We start from the raw sequence: 25,737 nt of genomic DNA, 5'->3' as shown, positions 1-25,737 counted from the left end.
TTCGCAACAAACCCTTGGCGCTCCAACAGTACAGGGGGAGGGGGAGGCATCTCCAACCTGCAGGTGGTGCCGTACCCCCCTGCAGATCGATATGGCTTCGTGGACCCTGCTGCGGGCGCCAAGCCAGCTGGCGGCCCGAAGCTCAAAACGTCCACCTCCTGGAAGTTCGACGACCCCGAGCTCAAGCGCAGACGGCGAGTCGCCTCCTACAAGGCTTACTCTGTCGAAGGCAAGGTCAAGGCAACCCTAAGGAAAAGCGTCCGCTGGTTCAAGGACAAGTACTTTGATATGCGCTATGGATGGTGGTAAGACAAAGCTGCTGCAATGGCAATCAATCTTCCCGTGAAAAAATGGTTGATCGGAAGCCTACGGAAACATCTTCCTGCGAAAAAATGGCTGATCCTTAGTCTTGTTTTCGTGCCTGATTGTTCATAGCGGCATATTATTATTAGCTTGCAGAATCTGTTGGTTTCATGTCAGAATGCCTGCTCTTTGTACAGGAAAGTGGAATAGATATGATGAACGAAATACTTTGTTGCTTGGTTTGAAAGATCGCTTGATCTGAGAGAGAAAGCGTACCCTGTTCCTTCCTTATTAGCGCTGATATGAAGTGCTCATGAAGTGGGATTGAATTTCTGAGATTGCCATATTTGGTCGAGGCGATTGTCTCGTCAGAATATTGCTTTCTCCGAACCGGGGATGTACTGAGTACTCCATAACCTCGTGCCAAATAACCTTTGACCCCCTTTAACCTTTTTACTTTGGCCGAATGATGTGTCAGTTTAACACAGAAACTTTATGCGTTATCCGTATGTGGAGATTGTACATTATACATTATACATTTTCATAATTGTAGTTATTTGAGTCTTGAGTTCTATTGAGATAATAATTCCTAACATATATAATAGTCTTTAATCTTTGTGCATTATTGAAATGTTTGGTTGAACCCACCTATTTTATTTATGCAAAATCTATGAACTATTTTTTAAACATCCCCTGCCATATTATGTTATGTAATAGAGGATAAGTAGATGAAAGTCCATTATTTTTCCATTGCTAGTAGGTGAATATCTCACATGATTGAATGCCAACTTACAAGTATGTAAGCCCTCATGTTGACCTCAAATATGGAGGGGATGATTGATGAACTCCCTTTGGGTGGGGAGAATGCTTATTAATGGGTGGGAAGCTTATTCATGTATCATGTGGCTCTAAGATACGATGATATTGCTATAGCTGGCGTGTCCTTATTCATGTAACTTATCCCCATAAAAGACTTCTCTTGATGGTTTTTGGGACTTACTAGCTTACGCTATTATAAGTTCATTTGTGAAGCTTTTCTTCAAGCTTTGGTGGGTTTTATTGTTGAGAGGAATTGGACTTTAATGCGATATTTGAAGCACATGTTAAGGCTCTTGATAGTGCATTGGGAAATGTTTTGCATATTCTACAAGCTTCTAATCTTAGAGGAGATACAAACCTATTTTATGTGATAGAAGGGTGGAATCCTTGAAATCTTAGGGATTCATCATAAAAGGAGGCTTGAAATCTTGTGTAATATTCACTTCTCACTCTTTATGGATGCTTATTAGTATTATCAAGAGATGAAAAATCTATTTGATGTTCACTTCTCACCCTTTTTGGATGCATGCCATTAGTGTTGGATTTGGGGACCTTTGCAAGACAATGCTCAAAGAAGCAATAGAGAAAATAGATTGAAAAGAAATCAAAATTGCAAGTTGCCAATGGAGTCATCCTCACAAAGGCCTTTACCAAGGGCATCCACGATGAGAGGATCATTGAGACCTTGGCTAGGAACTTTGAACTTTATTACTTCAATATTAGTAGTGTTTTGGACAAGGCTACCCATGTGAATGACCTCCACCATCAATGTAGCAAAGATAAAAGACTACATGGATCCTACAAGATACACTTGCAATAAAAAACCACACAGAGACTAATGAAACCCAAGATTTAATCATAGATGTTAGGAAGAAACAAAATGAATTGCTCAAGATGGTTAAGGCACTCAAAATTTCTAGAGAATGTTGCTAGATTGTGCAATGCCTTCACTATGATAAGGATTTTCTACCTTTGGAATATCCTAGACCACCTCAATCATGTATATTTGTTGTGGACAATTCAACCATGAGGCAACGTATTGCAGAGCCCCACGTAGGCTCCTTACTCCAAACTTTGCTAACCAATACTTTAAATATGGCCAAAACTATGTTAAATGGCCTCCATTAGCCCCGTAACTAGCACTACTAGCCCCTTTGGTAGCTATGCAACAAGCTGAGATTTATCCCTTAGGAATCTCTAGACCTCCAATACCGATTGTTATGCACCCAGTGAGTACTTTCATGAGCAACTTAATAAGAAAGATGTAAACGCCCCGAACAACGTAGTATGCTTAACAATTATGATATTTTCTTGTTTTCGAGATTTAATATAAAAGAGAATGAACACTTAAAGCTGAAAATGAAAATTACTCACAAAATTACAGCCATGAAAATGTAAAAGTAATGGAGACAAGATTGAGGGTTGAAGATGGGCAACAAAACCCCCCCCCCCCCGAAGGAATGTATTTCTGCTCAACCCAAGTCCCTTAGGGAAGAGCTCAGTTACAATCAACCTAAGAGTGAGAAGAAGTAATTCTCACTCTCACAAGATCATGCAAATATGTACAAACACACATGCATTATCTATTATGCAATGATAAGAATTGATTTCTTTACAGTATGAGAGAAGAAAAAGGGGAATTCAGCCTTTCTCCATTGTTGATCAGCAGTACATGGATAGGGCTTGCTTCTTGTAGCTAAAATGGAAGAAAGAGCTCGAGAAGGAGGTGCTGTAATGAATTTACAAGCTTGCTGTCTTGTAAAACAGCAGAGATAGAAGAGGGAATATGGAGGAATTTGATAATGGAGAAGTGGGGGATGATGATGGGGATGGATGGGGCCAGTTTCTGGCTATCTGTGGGTTCTTTACATGAGTTTACAGCAAAGAAAAATGATGTTGAATGAAGAAAAACGAGCTCTTATTTATAGGAGAGGGGAGAGCTAGTACAAAAGGGGAAAGTGGAGTAGCACAAGACAAGTGTCCAGCCACATGTCATGAGATGTGACAAGTGTTGGGACACTTGGAAACTTGTGTGACAAGTGTCTTGACACTTGTCTCTTCTCTATGGCCTTCCTTTTTGGGTTGAATACTGTCAACAATAGAAACAACCAAATTTAGTAAGCACAGTCAGAGTACAGAACTTACTATTTTTAGAATGACATCTCTATTTTTTAGGACTAGCATTTTTAGGCTAATTCGAGGCTCCTAAATTTTAGGGACCTCCTAAAATTTAGGGATCTCCTAAAATTTAGGGACCCCCCCCCAATATGGGTGTCATATGAAAGCTTTTTCCGTGTACATCGCAAAAATGGTATTCGAATCTTCATGTGACTTTCCTATGCAAAGAGATGTGCATTTCAAGCTTTCAGCCCACACATGCACATTATACAAGCATTTCATGATCATGCCATCTTGTTGATTGTAATTGTTTGTTCTGGTGGATCTAGCCCACACTTCAAGGCATCAATCCTTTCTGTGTGCGAGTCTAACCCTGATATGCGTGAGTTCTAGTCACAGGTGCCCAATCGGGTCATATAGGTGGAAGTGTGAATTATCTTTTCTCTAACCCACCGCGTGGGTCCACCATAACATGTGACCACTCATCAGTGGCCAGCTCCAATGCACTTTTCTTTATATCTAATTAGTACAAAGGAAATAAATTTAATAAATCATTATATAGACAAATTAATGAAAAAGGATACAAATTCTGTTTCTATAGAGTTGTGACAAAAGACTTGTTCTTGTACTTTTGAGCTCTTCTCTCCCTCTCGTGCACACTTCAATGTTGGCTTGCACTCTGATTTTCCACATGGTATCAAAGCCATCTTTGATCTCTTCAGCTTCCTTTAGCATCATCCATCACTAAGTGCACATGAGCCTTCATCTTCTTCATCTTATCTCTTAACCTCCATAGCCACAACTTTGACCCCTTGACCTTGGACAAGTTGGTGTGTGCAAAGGAGGCAATATTAGCTCCTAATTTCTTCTAGAGACTTCATCTCCAAGTTAGGGTGCTCCAGTATGGTGCATCAAACACGAAGATTGGGTGATGTGGAGGGCAACATTGCGTTTTCTCCCAAAAGTGGCACATATTTTGCTAATGCCAATTCAGCTCCTCGGCGTGGCTTGTTGTGTGCCCAATCATCCCGGCTATTATAGGGCTTTCATAGTCCCCCAAAGAGAGCTATCTATACCTAAGAGGGTTTAGATAAATTCCCTCTCTATTGCCCATAATCAGCAAAACCCTAATTGTGGGTTTCTTGGCAGCCATAGCCAGGAAGCTTAAAACTTCCCTATTCTCATTTTTTTCAATTTGGGCATTATCAACAGTGATTCTAATCAATGAAAAACCTTTTTCAGGCTAAGTTACTACCATGTGGAGCTTAAATGCAGAGGTTTCTCTCATCTCATGGGCACTACTAAGCTCATGAAGTCCAACCCCTTTTAACTCCCTTACCCCGCAACTCGATGCAATGCGTCTCGAGTTGCTACCAGCTTAACCACTCTGTCTAACCCAAAGATTAGACCCACAACGGTCACCTTTTTGCCATCTGGTCACATAGACCTCATCTGATATACAAGTCAGGACTCAACCAATGTCCGGGCTCACATTTGGCTTCTCCTCATAATGCGGGCCTTACAACTTTGAGCGCCATGGATCATTGGTAGCACCTAATGAGGGTGGGGCATTGATCATATCTAACACCCCCCCTCAATGTCCACCCATAGGTGAACTATCTCCTCGGCCTAATGCCGAGTCTCTGAAGATGAACTTGAAGCACAGATCCTTCGTAAGTGCTTTGGTGAAGATATCTGCTCTATTCTCCTCTGTTGGATAGTAGACCAGTTCCACTATCCCATCCTCCATCAAATCACGCACAGTGATACTGGATCTCTATATCTTTGGTGCGTGCATGAAACACTGGATTTTTGGCAATGGCGATGCAACTCTGATTGTCACATCTCATCATAGTTGGTTCTTCATCCTGAACTCGCATATGCCATAGAATCCTTCTCAACCATACTGCTTCACATGCAGCAAAACAAGCTGCCTTGTACTCTGCTTCGGTAGAACAATGCCACTGTTGGCTGCTTCTTACTAATCCAAGAGAAAATTCCTGAACCCAAAGAGAAACAATAACCAGAAACTGACTTCCTGGAATCACTGTCTCTTGCCCAATCTGAGTCATAGTTTCCCACAAGAGAAGTTCCGAAACTGTATGTGATACCATAGTCAAGAGTTTTCTTCAAGTATTTGAGCACCTGCATCCCAGCCTTCCAATGACTCTCATGAGGTTTCTTTGAGAACCTGCTCAAAACACCAACAACAAAACTGATATCTGGTCTGGTGTTACACAAGTAGATCAGACTGCCGACCAACCTCCTATACCTCCCAATGTCTGCTAGTGCTGATGTATCCTCGACGACGGATAACTTTGCATTCACCTCCATAGGTGTAGCTATCTCCTTGCACTCGGTCATGCCAAATGCCTTCAAGATCTCCCATGAATACTTCTTCTGAGAGATGAAGATCTTTCCTGGCTCTTGCCAGACTTCAATCCCCAAACAATAATGCAGCAAGCCCAAGTCTGTCATTTCAAACTCAGAACTCAAAGCTTTTTGAGTTTGGTTGATCATATCTTCATAGTCACCTGTAATAAGAAGGTCGTCCACATATAGGACAATCACTACAGACTTTTTACCATCCTTGAAAACATACAAGTTAGCATCTGAGTAAAAGAACTTATCTATCTCCTGGTACCATGCTCTGGGGGCTTGTTTCAGCCCATATAATGCCTTCTTCAGCTTACACACTTTGTTCTCAGAATGGGGGGCCTCAAACACTAGTGGCTGAGCCACGTACACCTCCTCCTTGAGGTCACCATTTAAGAACGCTGACTTAACATCCATTTGGTACACTGGCCACTTCTTGTGGGCAGCCACTGCAAGTACCGTGCGAATAGTGGTCATTCTAGCAGTTGGAAAAAATGACTCTTGAAAATCAAACCCTTCAACTTGTGAAAATCCTTGGGCAACCAGTCTAGCTTTGTACTTTTCTAAGGTACCATCAGCCTTGTACTTTACCTTCCAGATCCACTTGGTGCCAATAACCTTCCACTTTGTTGGTCGATCCACCAGCTCCCAAGTGTCATTCTTCATTATGCTGTCATACTCCACCTGCATAGCAGCCTTCCATGATGGATTTGCAAGTGCTTCTTCTAAGTCAGTTGGCTCCTTTACTTCTCTCATAATCTCAACCATCAAGGCCATATTGACTATGTGAGCAGAAGCCCTCCTTTGCTCCTCTATTCTCTAAGACCTCCTTGGTCCGTCTGCCTTCTCCTCAATAGATGCAGGCATAGGATTATTGTAGTCATAGAGTTTCTTCACCTAACGCGGCAATGGCTTTTCCGGTGGGGTGATGTCAGGTTGGTGAACTTTTTCCTCATCATCTGAATATGATGCTTTCTCCTCATTAAGGATAGGGATAGCTCTCGGGACAGGTTCATAGTGGACTACTTCTTCACTTGATGATAAAGTGGAAGAACCTGCCTTCTCCTCCTCCACTGTATGTGGCTCCTCCTTGAACACCACATCACGGCTCGCGATGATCTTCTTTGTCTCTTGGTCATATAATTTGTAAGCCTTCTGCTCATCACTATAACCCAAGAAGATACATTTTCTGCTTTTTGGTTTTAACTTGTTTCTCTTCTCATCTGGAACATGTGCATAACATTCACATCCAAAAATTCTGAAATGTGAGACAGATGGTTTCTTACCACTGTAAGCATCATGAGGTGTTTTTCCCTTGAGAGTCTTTGTGTAGCTCCGATTTAGAATGTAGACTGCAGTATTAATACCTTCAGCCTAAAAATGGTTAGGCAATCCCTTGCCCTTTAGCATACATCTTGCCATCTCCACAATGGTGCGATTCCTGCGTTTCACAACACCGTTCTGCTGAGGTGTGTGAGGCGTCGTCAATTGACGCTTGATCCCTTTGCTCTTGCAAAAGCCTTCAAACTCCTTTGAGTTGAATTCACCACCACCATCTGTTCTAAATTTCTTCACACTTTTCCCTGTTTCATTCTCAACAAGTTTTAGCCATTCTTCAAACTTACCAAAAGCTTGAGCCTTATCACGAAGGAAGTACACCCACATCTTCCTACTGTAGTCGTCGACAATCAACATAAAATAAGAAGATCCCCCCAAGGCCTGTGTAGGCATCTTACCACACAAGTCAACATGCACCAACTCTAGAGGAGACTGTGCGCCTTTCTTTGTTGCTTGCCCATCATACAAGCTTCACATGGTTCCTTCAATTCAGTTATTGTAGGTAGGTAAGCAACCATACCTTGCTTTTGCATCTCCTTCAACACTGCAAATCCGATGTGTCCAAACCTTTCATGCCAAAGCTTACTTGTGCCCACTCCAGCGGTGGCTGTAAGAGCACTTAGCTCATACAGGTTGTTCCTTCTTTCTCCTTTGCCAACAATTGTGCCAGCACTATCAAGAATTTCTGCACCTGTCTTCTTAAACCTTACTTCATGACCAAGATCAGTTATGGCAGCACAACTGATAAGAGATTTCTCCTGATTTCGAAAACATACAACACATTTGAAAGCTTTTTGACTTCACCATTTGTAGCAACAAAAGAAATAGTACATGTGCCCGCAGCAGGGCATTTAGCATAATTTCCAACCGTCACAGTGATGGATTCTTGTAGAGGCTGCATAGAACTGTATAGACCTTTCTTGTTGGTCATGTGACGGGAGGCCCCACTATCCAGCACCCATGAGTCAGTGGTAGATTCTTCTTGCCCCGAGGAGCACACTTCCTCCATGGTCGCCATGAATAATTTCAGCTTTGCTTCAGCCGTATTGGCTGTCTCTTTCCCTTTACTTTTAAGGGTACCATTCTTTTCATGTGCCTTCTTGACACGACAATGTGCAATTGCATGTCCTTTCTTCTTGCAGTAGAAGCACTCTCCTTGAAACTTCTTCTTTCCGCCCTTCTTCTTTTTGTCACCATCATTTTTGGTGGAGGAACCACCTTTGCCTTTTGCATTGGTAGAGAATGCAACATCTTCATTGTTGCTTCCTTCTCGGGCTTTCAGCCTCAACTCCTCCTCCATTAATAATACACAAAACTCCTCAAAAGTCAAAGCTTGAGGTCTCACCTGAGTATTAAGGGCAGTTACTAGTCCATCAAACTTTTGTGGACAAATCCGAAGACACCTCTGAGCTAGCTCTTCGCTAGTCTTTTGTATCCCAACGCCAACCATCTGGTCACACAGATTCTTAATCCAAGTGATGAATGCTTCAACCGTCTCTCCTTCAGCAAACTTCTCTGCTGCTAGTTGATTCTCCAAGTTTTGAATCCTTGTTTGGTTTCGTGTTTCATACTGACTCCTTAGTACATTCCAAGCCTTTGACGCTTTAGTTGTATGCTGAATCAAAGTCAGAACACTGTCAGAACAGCTTGTAACTAAGGCACACAATGCATCTACATTCCTTCGTTTCCAAGCTCGTAGAAGATCTGCATTCGGAGGAATCATCACACTAGGATTTGATGGGTCGAGGGTAGGCTGTGGTTCTGCATCAGTCCCCAGCACAGTCTCCAGAAGCTCATAAGAATCAATGATAGTTGTAATTTTGAACTTCCACAAGGTGTAGTTTGTACCATCTAACTTGCCTTCGCTGAAGGTTGGTGGATGAATCCTCAGTGTTTGAATAGCCGGTATAGCAACACCACCTCCTGCACTGCTTCCTGATGTGCCAGAACCACTTCCGAAAGTCGACATAGTTTCTCTTTGCTGTTGAAGCCTTTGCCTCTTGCACACTCTCCGATCTCTAGAGCCCCTTGGGCTTTGATACCATGTAAAATATTACACAGTGCAGCGAATAAAATTTGAGAAAGAGATAGAGAGTACACAACAGATAAGAGGAGAAACAGTAAATTCTTTAACTCCAAACAACTGATACAAAGATGGCTTTGTCCACCCGTGCGCTTCCACTGTGTGAAGCTTAGATGGCGATCTAGACAGAAGATATGTGAAGAGCTTAAGGCTGGCTGGAACAATAACTCTGACTGGGTGAAAGATGAGTGATCGATGGCTGTGAAGGGATTTAGCTTTTATAGCCTGTGAAGGCCGTGAGATTGGCTTGACTGACCTACCATATAAGCCTCCACTAGTCAGCCAGGGAATATTCCAAGGAATATTCTCTTTACCATCGGGCCAGGGGGGTCGCTAGCCCCCTTGGGACCCCCCAGCCAGGGGTCGCTTCCGTGGCCTTCGGACCCCACAATAGGGCCCCCTTTTTAACTCCCTTACCCCGCAACTCGATGCAATGTACCTCGAGTTGCTATTAGCTTAACCACTCCATCTAACCCAAAGATTAGACCCACAACGGTCACCTTTTTGCCATCCGGTCACATAGACCTCATCTGATATACAAGTCAGGACTCAACCAATGTCCGGGCTCACATTTGGCTTCTCCTCATAATGGGGGCCTTACAACTTTGAGCACCATGGATCATTGGTAGCACCTAATGAGGGTGGGGCATTGATCATATCTAACAGTAAGACCTTCCTATGGCCTCAGCCTATGTTGACCTTCATCCTCAAATTTGTAAATTTGATGGCATCCTGGCAAGCACTCATTAAGTACAAAATGATGGAGAGAGGTTATTGGCCTCTCATTTAAGGGACTAGAGCTGTTGATCCTACAAATCCTTTTGATGTGGAGGATGATTAACGTGCTCAAGAAATGATCATGTTACATTTAGATGAATACTTGATTCATCATGTTGATTAGCTCTCCATTGCCAATGAGAAATGGGATGATCTTTAAAAAGCTCTATGGTGCTACAGGTAAAAAGACTAAGATTTTCCTTAATATTGAATTCTTCAGCTTGGAATATACAGAAGGAGAAGACTTGGGAAAATTTATTTCTCAGATGAAGGGCCTCATGGCACAACTTTTTGCAGTGCAAGCACCAATCCATGATGAGGATGCTATTGCCATTCTTTTAAAAGCTATAAAAAAGGTGTTTCCCACACTTGTAACAACTCTCACTTACATTCCCAATCCTACCTTGGCAAGTACCATCCAATCCTATTTGGATGAAGAAAAAAGGAATCACAAAGAAGGAAGCGTTGGTCATACATCTACTTCAACAACCCATGACCAAGTCTTGGTGCATATAGTTGTCAATAAGTGTACCTTTTGTAAGAAGAAAGGGCATGTTGTAAACAATTGTTGGAAAAAATACCTAGAAAAGATAAAATGTAATAAATGTAAGAAGATAGGATATATTACCAGTAAATGTCCTAACCATCTCGAAGTACCTAAGGAATTGGAGGCCAATTTTGCCTCCCAATCCACCAATGATCAACTCTTCTGAGTCTTGTATCCTTTCTACCTATCACTATCCTTCTATCTTGATCTATAAAGGCATCCTAGTTTGGGTTAAGGGGGGGTATTCTTTTATGCTTTGTATTCCAATGCCACCTAGCATTGAGGGGGGGTGTTGAGAGCATATGCACATGAACTCTCCTTATGTAGGAGTGGATAAGGGTACACATGTGTGAATGGTCTTGAAGGGAAGGGAAAACCCTAACCCTAGCCAATTGGGGTTATATAAATAGCCCATGGGTCTACATCAACTCATGAGTGAGAGTGACCCAAGTTGTACTTTCATGAGCAACTTAATAAGAAAGACTTGTTCTCGTACTTTTGAGCTCTTCTCTCCCTCTTGTGCACACTTCAATGTTGGCTTGCACCTTGATTTTCCACATTTAGTAGCTAGATGCCATTGACAATGTCAAAGGATGGGTAAATGTGACTCAAGACAAGTTGTAGACAAGGCAAGTTGATATCTGGAGCCTTCCAAGCTAGACCCATACACTTCAATAAGACAAGCCCAAACAAATTAATAAAATCACAACCAAGCCCCTATCTAAATCGCAACCCATAGAACCATATTCTTCTCTTATTCTTGATGCAAGTAGACCATGTGATGTCTATGAGACTATCAAACTAACCATTATTATGGCTTTGGCATGTACTACAGTTACCATTCCACTTGGAACTCTACTCAAAGATAGCATGCTCATTTGGAAATCATTAAAATATTGGGTCAAAATGTTTCCAAATCACACCATATTCCACAATCTAGCTTTAGTACACCCTCGATCCTTAGTGCTCTAGGGGTTAACATGTTCTGGGAAGGAGCCAAGTAATAGGTTATCCTCCTTCTCCCCAATGCAAACCATTGGAGATACTATTCGTTATGGGATTGTAGACACTGGAGCTAGTGTGAGCAGAGTTAATTAAGATATACTCCAAGCCTAGGGAAATATACCAATTGAGCCAATATATTTTAATTAGACTATCATGGATGGATTTAAAATTAGATCGATGGGAGTTTTAAGATATTGATTGGTCAAGATCACTAGAATACAACACAAGGTTAACTTTGTTTTTATGAAAGGCATAGGCTATGACCTGCTATTACTTGGTGTAATGTATATCTCATCAAGGATAGGGACAACAATCTAATCTTCCTAGGAAGTAGGAAGGAGCTAGTTGGCAACAAAATGGAGTCCTAGAAAACCTCACTAGTTGACTTAAACACTATTTCAACACTCTTATGTGGATATTCTAATGGCCCTCCAATCTCTTGACCATTGGCTAGATACATTACCTCTCTTGAGGATGAGTAAGAGATGCACATCCTCATCACCTTGGAATGACTATTCATAGAAGAGCTAAAATCTCAATTGGTCTATGAATGCTTGAGTCAAAAAGCTATATAAGATATTTCAATTCTCATGATAGATCCTCATGAACAATCAATCTCAATGCCCCTCTTTATGATGGCCTGATTTTCCAAAACCACAACCTTTCAAGAATATCCTATCCTAATGTCCATGCTTGCATTACACAAGATCATTAGCTGATGGTGGCCATGATTTCGTAATTATGTGGACACTAATTTGACCATATTTGACGAGTTGTTGAACAACCCCACTTGGCAGTGGAGCAACCTGCACCAAGTCCTGTTTGATTTTTGTAATAGCCTTTCCACCTCATTGATGAAGGAATAAGGTGCAGATACTAAGGAAGTGAGTGACTCTAAGAACAACCAATCAATTCATAATGATAATGATTTTGACTCTATTTCAATCAATTACGACAAAAATGGTTGTACCATTCAGTAAATTTGTATAGATGCCAAACCCTCTCAGTTTGAGAGCTTGCTCATTGGCGCACGTATCGTAAAACTAAACTCCAAGTGGAATGGCTTGAATACCTTCAGTTTTTAGACTCCAAGAAAATGGGATACTAACTTAATGATTGCAGTCTAGATCTTGAAGTGTTCACAATGAAAGACAATCTAGTAAGAGCCTAGAGAACACCACAACAAGTTTGACCTTGACACAAACAAAAGTAGTGACTTTGACCTAGAAATTCCGCAACCAACCCAATTTGCCAAGTCTCAGACCAAACTTCTAGTCCACTTGAGATGAAATCACTTAAAATGAAATACTCATTGTAGCAACTCAAAAACTCAAAGTTAGAAGAAAAAAAACACCACAATGCCTAGGGAATCCCTTAAGCCTATATAGATTGCTGAGGACCTCAGTGTGGAGGATGAGGAACAATTGCATGTCATCAGTTGGTTTGTTGGCTCATGGCTCCTTGAGGATATCATATCTTCTTTGTGAGTTGTAATTTGACCCAACGCCCTAGATGCCTTGGAAAAACTTGAGTACAACCCAAATTTCCATGATTGGTGGATAACGTAACCTTCACATCATGTACATAAATAAGGTAGTTAGTTGTCTTTGTAAATGATGATAAAACTACAAAAAAAAATCTTAACACACACTATGATTGATCTCCCAAGCTTGGAAGATTGACACTATTTTATAGGGGGAGGAAGGCAAAAGAGACCAACTCCAATAGAACCCAAAAGTCAAAGCCCTCAAAAGACCTTCAGAGACCACAACTAAGCAATTATTCTAGAAGAAGATTTGAGGGTGAAAACATAGCTCTTCCATCACATCTTCACCTACAACAAAACCTTGACTAGCCCAACCAAGTTACCTAAGTACCTCCTAGAAGACATGATTATAGGAAACCTAATTAATAAAGACTTGACACTTTATGGCTAGAGAATGTTAGATAATCCTTGACCAAGGCACAAAGAGTAGCTCCAAAGAATCACAAGGTGAAGCTTAACTACATAGAGGCTAGGCACACCATCATTAACTATGGTAGCCCACTTATAGCATCACTGTTGTAGTGGGAGTGCTCCCTGAGGAGATCTTACCATTATGTATAGAACATCCTACACTATACAAAGATTCATATGAAGATGCTACTAAAAGAGAAAAGAGGTGAAGAGATGGAGGGAACCCTAATCATAGTGATGACACAAGCAAGAAGAAGAAGAAGCATAGAGAAGAAAAAGAAGGTAGCTCATCTTTGGAGCATGAATTGTATATCTTGGATGGATTATATTTGAATGGCTAGATAATACTAGGATGCAATCATTATCTAGAATGACAAAGATTTCTAGACTCTGATGAAGGGGACACAAAAGAAGAGTGACTAATCATTCATGCTACTAAAAGGATGTTAATAAAGAAATGGAGAAAACTAGAAGCTAGAATGAGGCAATCACAAGAAAATATAAAAGGGCTATTAGCTTGCTAATAGAGAGTCCATGTGCACCAAGGAGCAATCCATTGCATAGAAAATGGCAAACCTTATAGCCTAGAAAGAAAAAGTAGTTCCAATAAGGGAAATGAGAAGATGATAAAGGAGTGGATCACCAATTCCGCAACTCTCCGTGAGCTAGTGGCTCAACTTGGTACCATGCAAGTGTAGATTAATGAGTTGGAAAATGCATGACCCTTACCTAAAGTCACCACACCCAACCCAAAAAAGGATAGGAACCCTTGAGTGGATAATTAGAAACTTAAAGAAGACAAGGCCAATGTACTTAAGGCCAACCACAAGTTCCAAGACACAGAGTAGAGAGAAGACTTGGGAAGAGTATAAGAGCTTCTTAATAGACTCAAAAAATTAGGTTGAGGACCTCCGAGCTCAATTATAGGAATGTGACAAGGCACTGAAGGAAATGTAAGAAAAGGAAGAGTAAGAGTTCCAACCCCAGTTGAAGGAGTGCAACTTAGTGCTCAAAAATCTCCAAAACCAACTCAAAGTATGACATTGCCCTCAAAGAAATCCAAGAGAAATAGGTACAAGAGATTTAGAATGAGCAAAAAGAGTGCAACATAGCTCTCAAAAAGCTTCAAGAAAGAACACGAGATCACCATGAGTGAGCTTTAGGATAGGCACAAGGGGCAAGATTAGTCATGTGTAGACTATAGAACTAAAACAATTTAGCTAAGCACACAAGTAATGGCAATCAACTACTAGCTCAATGATGTTAATATTGAATTAGCCTAGGAGAAAGCAAAGATAGATCTATATGAGAGAAGGCACCAAGAGCATGGAGTAAATACTGGGTCAATGGAGTGCCCCATATGTAGGCTTGCAAGTCACCATTTTGAATAGCTTGTTAGGGGCCATGAATATAGTAGAACACAATATATACAAGCTCTATGTGACCACATTAAAGAAGCTCACCAATTACTTAGGATTATCCCTATACAGTGAAAGCTTGCATAGAGTCATGTTAGAAACATGCAAATTGCTCATGGTGAAAAAATATGAAAGTTTAGAAGAACTCAAAGCCCAATTGGGATTGCTTTTCAACACCTTGTAAAGAATGAAGAAATTTGAAGGAATCAATTTGATGATGTAGGGGCCAAACCAATAAGATCTAATCTGATAATTGAAGCAAAAGGGTTATAAAGAGAATTAACTCAAGGCAAATACATTGATACATTTATATAGCCCTAGCTGACCTCTCCCATTGCCCTAGACCCACCCATAGTCATGACATCCCCCATGAATCTACTAGACTTACTAGATTTTGACATAGGGGAGTCACATGAACAACCAATGTTGAAGAGAAGGACCCAAAGTAGAAGGTCTACACGGCCATGATCTAGACCCTATGAACTTAGCCACATATATTGATAGAGTGCCCCATCCCCCTTAAGCTCTTACCATGAGAAGAGGAAGAAAATTCCAAGGAGACATTATAAAAATATTTGGAGAAGGACGAGCTCAATCATTTGACTTCAACGTGAATGATGAGAGTAAATTCAGGAAGCCATTGCCCTTACACATTGTATGGATACTCATAAAAATAACTAAAAATATTGTTGCAAACTCGCTTGACCCCTTCGATATGGAGGCTTATCAAAAGACTTACAAGATTCAGGGAAGCAGGGGGTGATCCTTGAGATTAAATCCCTAGTAAGTATGGCTAGGATTGCTCGAATGGTGATACCCTCTTCTAGAAGGTAATTACATGGCCTAGAATGCTTCCATCTATTCCCTAAAGGAGGAATGGGTAGATCCACTTTTCTGTCCCTACCTAAGAAGACATGGCCAAGATTATCAAAAAAAGGAATACAATAGGTATACTTTTTCAAAGATCCCCAATATTAGAGCACGTTGATAGAACATATGTGTCCTAGCCTATTGACATGATCCCCTCCTTTGGGAATTTTCCAAGAGAGTTTGCTAGCTTCATAGACCCCTACTTCATCACCACTTGCAACTACCTTTGCGTCACTAGGCTCCACCCATCAACTAGTAATCCCTTATGATGAAGACATGCTACCTCCACTCTTCTTCATCGACATCAATGCTGGAATTGATCAAGTAGCAATTGTTCATATTTATCTCTATGCCCTATTATTGTGAATGTATTGTGCTTGATTTTACTAGAGGATGTAGTGGACAATAGATTTTCCATGTGTTAAAACCCATTCTTTCCAAAGACACCACTATAGATACTTATGGGAGCATGTCATGAAGCATCTGTTGGGCTACAAATGCATAACGTATTAAAACCATTGGACACACTCCTTTTACAAAATAAAAAAATAAGATTTTGACAAAGTATCAGTTTGTCCACAACACAGAAGACCACCCCAAGCAAACCACAACCTACAAAAAATTTGACATGACCTAACCACACATGTGACTGATCGCTTCGTGAAATGCAAACAAATAAGCATCCTGGTCTCTGTATCAAGTAGGAAAATAAAAAGAAATATATACATCATAGCCCATAATATATCAATGTGACCATAAAAATAGAAGAAATACTACAAACTACACCACACTTGACATAATTGAACTAAGACCAAACTAAAACCTATCAACATGGACTGAGTAATAGATTGTGTTACCTTCATACCCATGTATCGTGTTCATTGGTTAGATGGGAGATGTGTAGTGAAGATGGATTTAGATTCAATGTGAAGTGAAATTTACCAAATATTATCAATGGGTGATTTTTTAAAATTAGGTGATTAGTCTTAAAAAGAAAATCGTGGTTCATTTTATCCATTAATAAAAATTATTAAGTATTCACAGTGCATTAAATGAACCCCAAACTTTAATCTCAATTCTGAAGGTCTCTAAATGTATATTCATTTTTAAAAATTATTGTGTGTGTAACACTTTTTTACCAGTGCATGCAAGAGTGACCTCTATTACAAATTTAAAATATGTGTGTTTAGCACATGAAGGACATGCAATGTGAACTATGAGTTTATTTTATTTTATTTAAAATGATGAGTGTTGAAGTGTGTGTGAAAAAAGTAATCACTTGGTTCCTTTTAACAATTAAATGTGGTTTGTGGTGTACCAAAAGAAAATAGAAATATTCACTCTATCATGTGTTTCAAATTCTTTGAATGAATTAAATTAGAAGCCCACTTTAATTTTGTAGAGATTAATTGTTTTGCGAAGGGAAGAGAGGGAGAGTGTGTATGTGTGTAATTTTGTGAAAATGTGTTATTTTGTGAAAGCAGAGTTAGAGAGAGGTAGAGAGATAGAGAGAGAGGGTGAAGATATGGTGAGCATGGCATAGAGAGAGGGTCAGCACATTCCTAGTAGGTCTACCTTCCCTTGAGCCAGTGTGGCAGAAAGGATATGAGTTATCATCATCATTGTCATCCATCGGATCATAATTCTTAATAGCAACATTTCTTGAAGTCTTAGTAGAGAGTTGGTCTTGCAATCCATAGCTCCCCTTTGCATTCAATCAAATCTCAAGAAGGCAGAGGTGGAATCATTATGGATGCAATATTTCAAAGATCCCTTGCAGTGGTGGGGGTTGAGACAATTGCAACGACAAGGTAGCTTGCCCCAAAATATCTAATTACAACATATTTAGCCTTTGCATCTGATTATGATGTATTCAACCCCTGCAAAACATGAAATCTTATGAGCTCTAATAGAAACATGGCTTTTTCTTTTGCCCCAATACAACCCCAAGTGAGAGATGGATACTTGGACCCGAAAAGTGACAAAAAAGTACCAAAATATTTTAATTTAAGGCAAAAACCCAACCTCATTGTTGGAAGTGGCAGAGACAGATTTGTCAATTTTTAGCAATAGTGTGGAAGACGGGATTCGAAAAGCACTTTTGAAGACGGACCAAGCAGCGGTTGCATATTTTTCATAATTTTTCTAGGTGTTGGATTAAGCCAAACCAAGTGATTAGCAGTTCGGGACCTCACGAACTGGCAGGATTTTTCGCAATTCGAAACGGAGGTCGAACAGTGGAGATTCGAAAGCCAGACATGATAAAGGCCAAAATGGCCAAACGATAGGAAACTTGGGCATGGCCCTTTGGGGGGGCCTTGGGCCCCCTTTAAAAGAAAATTTGATTTATTGGGGGGGAGGTTTGAAATGGCGTGGCCCTGCAGACGCTACCTCGGCCTCCTTTATGTGACAGTTTCTTTGTGATGGCCATTGTAGGCCTGTGAGCAACCCCCTCGACAGAGATCATTGATGAACTTCAGCAAATTTTTGCCTCATGATGCCCCTTTCAGTTCATGCAATGGCCGCTCGGATGCAGAGAATAGAAATCAGTCTTTCTCTCTCCTCCTCTCTCTAAGAGACTGATCATATGTAGAGAATCATGAAGAAAGGAGATGAAGGATGCTTGTCTGGATTGCTCCAATATCAAAAGGATGCTGAGAGGCAATGTGGAACATTGTTGGGGAATTGATGATGGGTTCGTGGGCTGGCCTGAAATCATTTTTAAGTACACACAGCACGCAAATAAGCGATATGCTCAATTTTTACAAAGGAAATTTCATTGTTTTGATGTTTGATGGCTTTAATGATGTGCACATGGAAATAAAATTTGTATAAATCATATTTGAAGTATGTTTGAGGGCTGCACATGATAAAATACAGAACCTGTAGTCATACATGGTCATAATAAATAATTTAAAACCTGAAATGCATCTTTTAAGAGGGAAAATAAGGGTTTCTTCCATTTCGGGTTGGAGAGGAATGAAGTTCATAAGGGATAAAAAACTTATAAAAACCAGTGTTCAGTCAATATGATCAGTCAAAGACACATAAATCTGAAAATACCACATTTTTATAAATAAATACATGAGGAAAAATAGGAAATTTTTTAGTTTTTGTGCCTAAAAAATTAGAAAAAATATATTTTATGTTGGTGAACATATAACTAGGCTGGAGCGTGAGGGATAAGCCTCGATCAAGCCTTGTTTCTATGTTAGAGTATGCCTTTATCAATTTTTACATGAAAAACTACACAAAAATGAATGCCATCTATCCAACGAATGCAAAACCTAAACGGTAAGCGGGAAGAGGGATTGTAAAAGTGAGTAGTCGTTGAAAATTTTTTAAATTTTGATTTATTTGATTATGCATAGCATATAGGCCGATCACCATTTAAATTTAAGAGAGACTAGTAGCACGAGGAAACTCGGTGCTAGTCTCTAGCAACGCCACAATTAGGAGTAGCTTGGAAATCATTAAAGGATTGTTTTTGAACCTCACATTTCTGGTTTTTTTAATCATAAAATGTTTGAGCATGAGGGTGTCATCCATAGTTGCATTGAACATATCACATGGTAATTCCTGGTTGCATAGCAATCGATTGCCAAACATATGACCTACACTGAGTTGTGAGGAAACCCAAGTTGTAGGCTAGATGATCGAATCTTTGGGAAATTGTCAAGTGAGGAAATTTTATATCCTAGAATGTTTGAAATATATAAGAGCGGAGTGTATTCGTATGTGCTTTATGTTAGAGTAGTGCATATTGGGGCCAATCCCCAAGGTGTAGAAGAGATGCAATGGGGCCACGACATGGAGGGATGCCTCCTTTATGTTTGTATCATGTTGGTGTACTACACCGAGATGTGTGGGAACTCCCTCTGAGGAGTAAGAAGGAAGGGCAATCATTGGACTACGTTCCACTACAAACACAATATATATAGTAGCGATTAGGGAAGTGTGTCCCTTGGACGCTCATGGCCACGAGGCCATGTGGGGTTGCCTTGTGAGTGTTAAAGAGGCTTGGCTAGTGCCTATAGCTAGTGTCAAGCCCCTTTTAGGTCCTGACAGGTGGTGTGTTTGTCCGGAGGCACTAATAAGTGGCGGTTTGCAGACTTTGGTAAGGAAGGGACTTAAAATTTATAGTCTCGTCCATTAGGAATGCACTAAAGTATCTACAAAATGGGTTTTGTCCAAGGTTTCAAGCACTTGGCTTGCCCTATTCAAAATCTCCTAATAGACTTAATTAATTATGTAGAGACTGAATCCTCTATGAGAAATGATTTAGGTAAAGTGGAAAGTATGCATTTAGCAGCTAGTCAGTCGTCTAGCATGATGGCATGGGCCAAGGTTCACCTTGGTGCGGTCTCTATTCAAGAAACATCGTGTAGTACAACCATTCATCAGCCTAGAGGATATGCAACAAGCACGTTGGAACCCATGGCAATTCTGACATCGATCAACGATCATGCTAAAGTCGTAACACCATGGGATAGTAATGATATACAATGGAATTTTCTTATGGTTGAAACATCCCATGTGGTGGGTTACCATGCTAAAATATTAGACCTCACAAGGACGTTGGAAGTCTTAGTTGTTAAGGGGAAGTCATTGCTCAAAAGGCCCGACCCACAAGCTTTAAATAATATCGATATATTGATTTTAAATGAAGGGAAAAATCTCATGCATAAATCCATTAGGGAATGGCCTTTGGATGGGCAAGGTATGGAAGATCCTTTGAGAAAGGATTGGCATGATACACTGAAAGCCATAGGGCTCCCTAGACTACTCTGTGAGTTGGTAGAAAGGGAAGCCCAGGGAATTAGTGATTCTTCTACATCGAAAAAGGTGGAAACAAAAGAGATTAGCGACCTTGACATGCATGTATTAAGTCAAGATGAATATGAAGATTTTGATAACCCCATCTTGATCCCAAAGAAGAGGACTAAATGCCCTCCTTACAAGGATCTTCCTGTGTTTCATGGGCTATTAGATGAGGATCTCATGCTACATTTGAAAGAATATGGCCTAGCTTGCCTTGCAAGTGGGTTTGATGATCTACATTGGATGCTTGTGTTCTTGAATACCCTAAGGGAAAGGGCTAGGAAATGGTATTGGAGCCTCCCAATAGGTTCAATCCCATACTTTGAGGACTTATGTGATAGATTTTTAGATCAATATGAAAAGAAGGTTCCCATGACTCGGGTCTTGGGAAACCTTATGCATACTTGACAAGCATTGCATACCTCCGTCAAAGAGTACACGAGAGCCTTTGATGACATTTTGAAGCTTTGGCCAAGGAAAGCCAGTCAATTTCCAAAATATGTGCTTAGTGAACTCTTTGTTAATGGCTTGGAAACAAATACCCAGTTCCAAGTTAGGATTGAAACCCTAAGTCACTAAAGGAGGAAAAGTTTCAAGCCGAAGATTATGACATATGTATCCAGAAACGTTGGGAGAACTATTGGATTTTTCCTTGCACCCTTGAAATCCATAAGGATTGGAAAAATTTGCTGAATGCTAGTTATGTTGGAGGTGCAAATGATAGGTATACTAGGGAGAATCCTGGAATTAACTATAAAGACCTTGAGGCCTAAGAATCCTGGCATCCTAGTATAGCCAATCCCCCGTTCCAAAGCCATGAGCTAGATGGGAATGGGTGTAGACCTAATAGGGGAAGTGGAGTAATTAAGAAACCCATCAGTGTCCTAAGTTTGAAACAAAATCATGTCCATGAGATGACGACCCACAACATAGCTGATATGTGCTATCGTGTGGAGGCTATCTCAACCATTGAGACCTAGGGTAATAGGAAACCTAGGGTTTGCGATGGTGAAGACCTAGCTAGAGTTGGATCTAGTAAAAGGATCTGATTTAGGGGAAATGATAGACAGCAAGTGAGTTGAGATGGATCATTCATCATGAAGGAATATCAAAATAGAAGGAGTGTTGGCAACCAATAGAGCCATGCAAAGCTTGGAAAGAGATGGGTTTGGAGGCCCAAAATCTTCAAAAGTGTGGCTAGTGTGCTGGATCACAAGTAAAGAGTTCCAAGTGGATACACAATGGTTAAATCCCAAGTGGATGAGACTAGAGGCCATAACAATACATCTAACAATGTGCACCACCCTAGGATGCATTGATGTGATGGGTCTACGACTGAAGCTCTACCTAGTTTGGGATGTACCATTGATGCATAGTGCTGGACATTGCCTCTCAACATCCTTTTGATCTTGGAGAAATCCTTCATCGCCCTTTCTTCTTGATTCTCTGCATGTGATTAGCCTCTTAAAGGAAAGAGGAGGAGGAGAGAGAAGGACTGATTTCTGTTCTCTACATCCGGGCAGCCATTATATGAACGAAGGCGAGCATCAGGAGGTGAAAAATTGCAAAAGTTCATCGATGATCTCTGTTGGGGGGGTTGCTTACATGCCTACAATTACCATCACAAAGAAATCGTCATGTGAAGGAGGGAGAGTGCGTCAACAACACCACACCGTTTCAAACCCCCCCCCCCCCCCAAACAAATCAATTTTTTTAAAAGGGGGCTCAAGGCCACCCCAAAGGGCCATGCTAGGCCTAAGTTTCCTATAGTTTGGCCATTTTGACCTTTGTCATGTCCGGCTTTTGAATCTCCATTGTCCAGTCTCCGTTTCAAGTTGCAAAAAATCTTGTGAGTTCGTCTTGAGGTCTTGAACTACCAATCACTTGCTTTGGCTTGATTTAGCACCTAAAAAAATTATGAAAAATGTGCAACCGCTGCTTGGTTCGTCTTCAAAAGCGCTTTCCAAATCCCATCTTCCATTGCTGCTAAAAATTGACAAATCCACCTCTCCCGCTTCCAATGAGGTTGGGTTTCAACCCTAAATTAAAATATTTTGGCACATTTTTGTCACTTTTCGGGTCCAAGAATCCATCTCTCATTGGCAACATGGGATAGAGCAACTCAGCTCGACGAATCCCATGAAGTGATCTACACAAACATAACCATAAAGAGGATCAAGTTGATATAAAAAATATACAACAAACCACACCACAACTCCCACTATACCCCCTGACGAAATCAAGGCATGAAAATCCACAAGGGATAGGCTCGCTCAATTTTTACAAAGGAAATTTCATTGTTTTGATGTTTGATGGATTTAATGATGTATGCATGGAATTTGTTTTTGTATGAATCATGTTTGAAGTATGTTTGAGGGCTGGACATGATAAAATGTAGACCTCATAGTCATACATGGTTGTAATAAATAATTTAAACCCTGAAATACATCTTTTAAGAGGGAAAATAAGAGTTTTATCCGTTTCGGGTTACTAATTGAAGTTCATATGGGATAAAAAACTGATAAAAACCAGTGTTTAGTCAATATGATCAATTAAGACACATAAATATGAAAATACCACATTTTTATGAACAAATAAATGAGAAAAAATATGAAAAATTTTAGTTTGTGCCTAAAAATTTAGAAAAATGTATATTTTATGTTGGTGAACATATAACAAGGCTGGAGCATTTTTTTAAAATACTTTTCATAAATATAAAGTCTCGAGCTTATGATGATAGTTGAGTTGCTTTGATGAGTTAATGACGAAGTACACTTTATGAGATTGATTTTTGAGATCATGTATTCCACTAGTTGCCAATGAAACATGTTGGAATTAAGAGAGAGCATAATGGCTATCTTAGAGAAGATTCGTCTATGGAGTTGTTTAATCTTACAAAGGGGCTACAACTGAAGCCCAACTTGGGGATGGGACGACCCTTACTTTTACTTAGACTGAACTCCGTAGAAGATGTGAAAGTCCATCTCGAGTTGTTGAAATGGCTTGAAGAACTAAAACTAGCTCGATGCTTCTTATTTGAAGTGAAGAGGGTTAATAATATTGTGACAATTAATGGGGAGACAATGACCCTACATCATTGGGTGTATGAACAAGTCATCCAAATTATACCTCCTGATCGTATAGTAGTCCATAGGAGACATGCCTGAAATGGCTACTCTGTTAGAGGATACCCTCCTTTACCCTAAGTTTATAGAGCCTTAGAGACAGATAAGAAACCCCCTTACTTTTTAAATGTACCATTACATGAAGTCCATGAGATTGATCTCCATTGTATTTCTTCTTTTGATAAATAAATTACCTTATTTTATAAAGTTGACTAAGAAAGAGTAGGTACTTTAACTCTTGGAAAATCAAATCTATGCTTCAGCTTGTGTGGTAACTAGAATCACCAACTAGTGCGAATTGATGAAACATACAAGGAACTCCAAGAGAAGAAGATTCTTCTCAAGACACCACCACCTAGGTTTAGCGGTGAAGAACCCAAGGTGGAGCAAGATGTAGAAGCTTGGATTGAGGCTATGGAAAAATATTTCATAATTGTTGAAACTACTGCTACAAATTAGTCCATGATTGCTCGTCTTCGCCTTACTAGCAAATATAATCTTTGGTGGAAACAGTTTTGCTAAGATAAAGGGATAACAAAAGCTTCCCAAACTTGGGAACAGATCAAAGAAGCTATGAAAGGACGTTATCTTAACCCATCTTTTGAATCAATCAAGATGAATGAATTCTAGAACTTATGACAAATTTTAAATCTAACCTTGGAAGGATATTATTCTAAGTTTGTGAGTCTGCACAAATACACACCCCCAATGATAGCGTCTCAACACATTGTAAGGTTCTACCAAGGACCAAATCCACCCTTGGACACTTGCCTTGAATCAATGAGACAATGACTCTCGAAATGCTCTTATGAAAGCAAAGCCTATGACCAAGGAAATTGCTCAAAATAGCCAAAGGAACCACTCAATAAACAATTATGGAAGGGGCTACCCAAATCATGGTGTTGACATGGCCAATGCCAAAGGGAATAGTAGAGCTAATGCAATCACCCAAGGACCAAATGGGATAGGCAACACATAATTCTACCAGTGAAGAAGGATTGGAAACCTAAGGGAAAATTATCCTAACCATCCTCAAAAGCCTAACCCAAACCAGGTTAGTGGAAGAGGCCGAGGGAACAACAACAACAACCCAGGTCGTGGACGTGGAAGAACAGTTGGTGCCCAGGTAAATACCATGATTGGATAACTTGAGGAATGCACTTTAGGTGAAGAAATTGAAAGAGGTTCCATTCATGCTTCTATGGAAAGGAAAGGAGCGGCGGACCACTAATGTTCAGTAATTCAATCTCCAACTACGTACAAGGGTACGTTGTTTATAATTTTGATTGATTGTGGTATCATTCATTCCTTTCTTGCACCCAAATCGGTTAAAATATTGCATCCTAGAATCCACGGGGATAAGGAAAATGATAGTAGAATTGGTTAATGGGAAGGAAATTGCCTCAACTGAAACTATAGGGAAACTTCAATTTAAGTTAGACAGCCATACAACTAAAGTAGAATTCTGAATCTTACCACTAGGATACTACGATTGCATTTTGGGAATGGATTGGCTTAAGAAGAATAAAGGCCAAATTCTATGTGTTGAAGAGGAAATAATATTTCAAGACTTGGAAGGTGAAACCATAGAGGCATATGGGAAAGCTAGAAGAACTAGAGCCCAATTAGCCAAGGCAAGCCAACTCAGGAAAGGATTGAAGAAAGGTCGACCAATCTACATAATCTGGTTGAATAAGGTAAAAAAGACTAATGAAGGCAATCTACCTTCCTGGATCAATGACTTCGAGGATGGCTTTCCAGAAGAACTGACTCAAATGCCTCCAAATCGTGAGGTTGATCATGAAATAAAATTGGTTCATGGAGTTGAACCAGTATCAAAATGACCGTACAAAATGTTTATTCCTGAAGCTATTGAGCTTAAGGAGCAACTGAAGAAATTGATAGAGCAAGGATTTATTTGCCCAACTAATTCACCTTGGGAAGCACCTGTCCTCTTCCAGAAAAAGAAGGATGGAACACTTAGAATCTACATTGATATTAGAGGACTAAACTAGGTTATTACATTCAAGAACAAGTACCCCATACCCAAGATAGATGAACTTTTAGATTGCCTACACAGACCCAATGTTTTTTCCAAGTTTGATCTAAGGTCTGGATACTATCAAATCCTAATCAACGAGCAAGATATCCCAAATACTGCCTTTAGGTATGGTCATTAT

General features: G+C 40.1%; 1 protein-coding gene across 1 annotated transcript in view; it reads left to right on the top strand.

Annotated features, from left to right (window-relative positions):
* LOC148033394 (uncharacterized) overlaps nucleotides 1–875 on the top strand; it is a 1,261-nt gene extending 386 nt beyond the window's left edge. The window contains exon 1 of the mRNA XM_087682289.1: nucleotides 1–875. This exon is cut by the window's left edge and continues 386 nt beyond it. Within this exon, the coding sequence (XP_087538415.1) occupies nucleotides 1–309 (309 nt within the window). The 3' untranslated portion in view covers nucleotides 310–875.
* Nucleotides 876–25,737: the final 24,862 nt, after the last annotated feature.

The sequence above is a fragment of the Lygodium microphyllum genome, chromosome 7, assembly GCF_053477565.2.
Source record: "Lygodium microphyllum isolate KBCC chromosome 7, Lygodium_microphyllum_v1.1.10, whole genome shotgun sequence".
NCBI classification, from domain to species: Eukaryota; Viridiplantae; Streptophyta; class Polypodiopsida; order Schizaeales; family Lygodiaceae; genus Lygodium; species Lygodium microphyllum.
Note: the sequence above shows the minus strand (reverse complement) of the source record. Positions and strands in the feature narration are given on the sequence as shown.